The 5288-nt window shown below is 30.1% G+C and overlaps 1 protein-coding gene across 2 annotated transcripts in view; it reads left to right on the top strand.

Moving 5' to 3' along the window:
* LOC119675015 (DNA cross-link repair 1A protein-like) overlaps positions 1-4873 on the top strand; it is a 367032-nt gene extending 362159 nt beyond the window's left edge. The window contains exons 2-5 of one of the 2 annotated variants that reach the window (XM_038086183.1): positions 1311-2526; positions 2597-2708; positions 3582-4032; positions 4097-4873. In XM_038086183.1, coding sequence (XP_037942111.1) covers positions 1404-2526; positions 2597-2708; positions 3582-4032; positions 4097-4804 — 2394 coding nt within the window. In that variant the 5' untranslated portion in view covers positions 1311-1403 and the 3' untranslated portion in view covers positions 4805-4873. Of the gene's footprint in view, positions 1-1298; positions 2527-2596; positions 2709-3581; positions 4033-4096 lie in introns of those variants that run through there. The other variant, XM_038086184.1, reaches the window with a different exon arrangement.
* The last annotated feature ends 415 nt before the right edge of the window (positions 4874-5288 follow it).

The raw sequence follows: 5288 nt of genomic DNA, 5'->3' as shown, positions 1-5288 counted from the left end.
AGGCTCTTGCTAAAGTAGAATAGACCTATATTTCCGCACTTTTCCACACAAACAAACCAATTCTTTTTGCTTGAAAATTTATTTATAAACAACTGTTACACTAACATTTTTCCAAGTAATTTAAAAATGTTCACCCCTTCCTCCATTTCTGTTTTGAATTTATAAAATAAAATTAATTTTAGACTAGTAATTATAAATCCATATCTATTTACAATTTTTTTGTCGTAGTGTGAACTTATGACTAAACTTTAATGGGTTATCGAGATAAACCCGAGAATGAGATATGTATGATAATTTAAACAGAATAAAAACTTTCGTGTTTAATTTCAGTAATATATTCCAAATGTATTATATAATATATAAATAAATATATAGAATAAAAGAAAATATCAGCAAAATAATTCTAAAACATACGATATATATATGTCCAAATGTGAAAAATAAAATTTTTTTTATATAATTTGCTTTATTTTGAATACAATTTTTAATTATGTTTGTATTCGACTTTTAATGTTCGAGCTGTGTTCTTTTCCCGAAGGTAGTGGTTTATTTAACGATCTTTTCACGTAGGCAGTGTATTTTTAGCTTACTTTTCCCAAAGGTAGTGTATTTTTAGTGTTTTTTTAGTGTCCGTCGAACAAAACGATTTGGAAACATAGAACCATGTTATGTAGACAGACAGATGTCGAATGAAACAGCGGTTGTACAGTATTTCTGATCATGTCAATAAAGCATGTTATGCAGAGAGTTAAATCACATCTGTTAATGTCATAGTCTTCTATAATAGACACAAATTCTAAAAAGCACTGTTTTTAGGAACGAAAAACCTCGTCATCTACGAAGCTTAAGCGAAAAGTGATATATTATGATCTTTACACAGATTTTCATGGAATAGCTTTGTGTAGAGTCTGGTGAGAACAACAGTGCCGCGCATATAAACAATACAAAAATTTAATTTAGACCAAAACAGCTGATTCACACATCAACACAAGTTTAAGCTGAAATAAAATGTACGAGTAAAGTCTATGTTGTTAAAGGGAGCGCTCCCTCAGATGCTCTTATATACTTGTGTATATACAGTGTTGCTCATAGTTACAACGAGTACCTCGTGAAACAGACATTGCATGTAATATGCAGCGAGTTAACTTGCAGGGATTTGAACAATATAATATTTTTCGTTTTGATCATAGATTCGTTTTCAAAATTGTATATATCTTTCACATCGATCATTACGCATTCGGTGTTTTTTACATATGTATGAAAATTATAACTATATTCATGCATAAATCAAATTTATAAAATTTGCTTAGATGGCGAGTATCTCATCTACTATACTCACTTAGCGCCAAAACTTCCATGGTGTTTTGACAGTTATTAGTTTTTCTACAAGTGTTTTAAGGGATATGGAGGACATAGGGCGATTAAAAATACGCAGTATTAGTGAACTAATAGAAGTAAAAGTAATTAAACAAACAAAAGCAGATAAATCAGCAAAAGCTACTAGAAAAAAATCAACGAAAAATGATCAAAATAATTTTCAAGTCTCTTTGGATGTTGGTAATGGGAATATCATAAATATCAATACACCATTAACAAATGACAAAAAGATAGATAGTGAAGGAACAATAACAAAGAAGCCCAGAACAAAGAAAAAGGAATTACCCCCTAGTCAAACACGGATTAATAGTTACTTTAAAAGTAGTACCAAAAACTTTGTCGTAAATCATGATTTAGTGCCGACAACATTTGAAAAAGAAAACAAACAAGTAACAAGTGTAAGGAAAAATCCCAAAAGAGAGTGCAATGTCAAAAGGAAAGGTCGTAAGCGTTTATTTGTTGATGACACTGAGTCGGATGCAACAACAACAAGTGCAGTTGTTGTTAATGCTAATAAACCCAAACGGAAAACACCAGTCAAATCGAAAGCTAAAAATGCAGATAACGCCGCAACTACAACGGCCAAAAAGGCTCCAGTGAGAAGCACACGTAAGAAAAGTGCAACCAAGGGAAAAGAAACATCAGTGAATGTAGTGGATTGTATTGATCTATGCACAGATGAAGAATCTAATCAGCCACTATTGCCACTAAGAAGTATTAAAAGCGACCCATCGCTACAAATCAGTGCTAATAACACATCTATTAATCAAAACAATGAAACTCTGGAAACGAAACTAACTACGGAAATAAAAATAACTACACAGGAAAAAACAGCAAATTTAAACCCAAGAGAACCTATGGTTTCAATTGAAGTATATCCTGATAACTACAATATGCTAAACGGTAAGGAAGCTTCCGACGCAAATGTTTTGGCAGAAGAGCAAAGCAATGGCAAACAGACGCGTAAAAGAAAGCCGCGTGTTATTCCAAATTATAAAACCATTGAACATACCACATTCGCAGTTGATGCTTTTCAATTTGGTAAAATTCCGGGGGTTACGCATTATTTCTTAACGCACTTCCATGCCGATCATTATGTGGGTTTAACAAAAAAATTTGCGATGCCTTTGTATGTGACGCCTATAACACGTTAGTATATAGATAATGTGATTTATTATAACGTAAAAGTAATTTTTTTAATTTATTTAATTTTTTATAGGTCGTTTAGTTCAAAAGTTTATAGGCACTGATGAAAAATATCTTCATGAGCTTGAATTAGGGGTACCGCAAACTATTAATGATGTTGAGGTAACCGCTATCAATGCAAATCAGTACGTATTATGTTTTAATTTATATATTTATAGATGATATGATATTCTTATTGCATTAAATGATATTTCTCATATAATTTCTCATTATATGTATTTTATTTTCGTTTTATTTTTATTATTTTTGTCATAAACTGGTAACACTTCATGCTGAATTATAATCAGGATTATACATCTCAGTTGTTTTTAAAGTAGGTGAGTTCAGTGGTTCGAGAATGTTCAGTTAAATTTATTTACACTAAAAAAGCTGAAGTTCCAGTAACAAAAAAGAGCCCAGCTCAGAACGGATTCGCAACTCTGGTTATAAATAATCCGTTACTCTCAATGTTCCCAATAAATCAACATCGTCACTATCGGTACCGATAGTTTCTCATTAAAGCACCTCCCTTTGTCTCTAATTAAACTTGTTTTAAGATAATTTGCGATCTTGGTATATTATAATATAAACTTACAATCTTGCTAAACTGACCCTTCTACAGTCGCGGCCAAAAAATAGAAAACAATTACAAATTCACTTGTTATCCTTTTTAGAAAAGAAAATATCAGTTGGGTAGGAAACAATATTGTAATTAACAACTAATTTTGAAACATAAATTTGTCCAGTTTAAGAAGTAGTATTCTACTTACCAAAGTTTGTGTATAGAAGATTCTTCAATCCTATCTAGCATGAAGTCCAGACTTGACAGTGATTAATTACGACAAGTGCATCTAGTTGACACTATGGGCCATTATAATTACACAGGAGAGGAGTTTAGTGATGATAAGTCATATCATAATATCAATAATTGAATAAGAAAAATGTTAAGTTAAGTTAAGGGAAAGGTTTTTCAATCAAAATTCAACGTTTTTTTATTTACAAAATATATTTACTTTTAGTTGTCCTGGTGCTATGATGTTGGTTTTCAAATTAACTGATGGAAAATGCATTTTGCACACAGGAGACTTCCGTGCTTGTGCAGAAATGGAATCGGAACCCATATATTGGAATAATGATATCGATACAATATATTTGGATACAACTTATTTGAATACAGACTATGCACTTTGTCCACAACATGAAAGTATTTATAAAACTATTTCACTCATAGAGGAGTTCCAACAAAGAAATATGTACAAACGGATCTTATATGTGGTTGGCACTTATGTGATTGGTAAAGAAAAATTCTGGTGTGCAGTAGCAAACCACTTTGATTTAAAAGTTTGGGCTGACCCTAATCGAAGAAAAGCATTAGACGCTATGCAAATAGAAAAATTTACTTCTCGTTTATGTGATAATCCTTGTGACGCTGATATGCATGTTATTCCACTGGGTCAAACAGGATATTTAGTGAGTTTATCAAAGTTTTTCTTGTGATTAATTTAATTTTAATTTTTCGTTATTTTATTTATAGAAACTTTATGAATACTTTCGTCAGTATAATGATAAATATGATATATTGCTTGGCTTACGTCCTAGTGGTTGGGAAATAAGTAAAAAGCCACAATATGGGAAATTAATTAACATATTTGCAATTGAGTATTCGGAACATTCAAGTTATTTTGAATTGGAGCGGTTTGTCAAATTTTTAAAACCCAAAAAAGTTATAAGCACTGTACCTACTGGTCATGGTAACAGCGCAACACCGAATGTACCAGAGAAATGGTACAAATACAAAGAAACGTATGGCAGTATGCAGCGAAAATTTCAAACTTCTATAACAACCTTTTTAAAACCGAAAATAATTGATGGGAAAAATAAAAGTTTTAGTAACAAAGATTCTTCAAATATGGTTGTATCACCAAATCATTCTAAAAACAGTAGTAAATCTGGGCCAAAAGAACAAGATGTGGAAAATATAAGAAACAGAAGTAAATTAGTGCAGAATGAAATTTTGAACTTCACTGAACCTATAACTATACCTAATACAGATGAAATTAAAATTGCTGACATAATTACACTATCCTCGGATACAAGTAGTTCTGAAGAAGAATTAAAAAACTGTGTTAAAATGATGCACTCAGCTACAGATAAGCGACTTTCAACTCCTCCCCCTTCGATTTCAACATTGGTTTGGCTATCAAATTTAAATACCGAAACAGATGATGATTTTCTGATATAGCATAGAAAGAATGAAATAATTTTAATTAAAATTATTGATTTGCTTTAATAAATATTGTGTATATTTCATTTAGCGATGTTTAAGTAATTAATATTTTTTTAACAAGAAAATGTTTTCAAAATATATATTTTTTTAAATTTTAGTATAGTATTTGTATATATAATTTGTAAGCTAAAAATAAATATAAGTTGTTATTTTTTAAAAACTTTATCGTAGCATCGTAGGCTAGAGGTTTTGTATGCAATGTTAAAACTGTAATATATACACACTTTTTAAAAATATATTTTTAATCGATTTGTAAAAGTTTTGGTATAGTTTTATTTCCTTCTATACCGTGTTATGCAATAACCGAATTCCTGATTATATAAATAACATTTATAATACATGCCTATATCTATTAATTTATATTATTTATTTATTTCAATACTTTTGATATTGTTTTTTACATTTTTATTTGGTTTATATTTATTTTTTTTTTTGGTAA

Source organism: Teleopsis dalmanni, chromosome 2 (genome assembly GCF_002237135.1).
Source record: "Teleopsis dalmanni isolate 2A chromosome 2, ASM223713v2, whole genome shotgun sequence".
NCBI lineage: Eukaryota > Metazoa > Arthropoda > Insecta > Diptera > Diopsidae > Teleopsis > Teleopsis dalmanni.
This window is presented reverse-complemented; position numbering and strand designations above follow the sequence as displayed.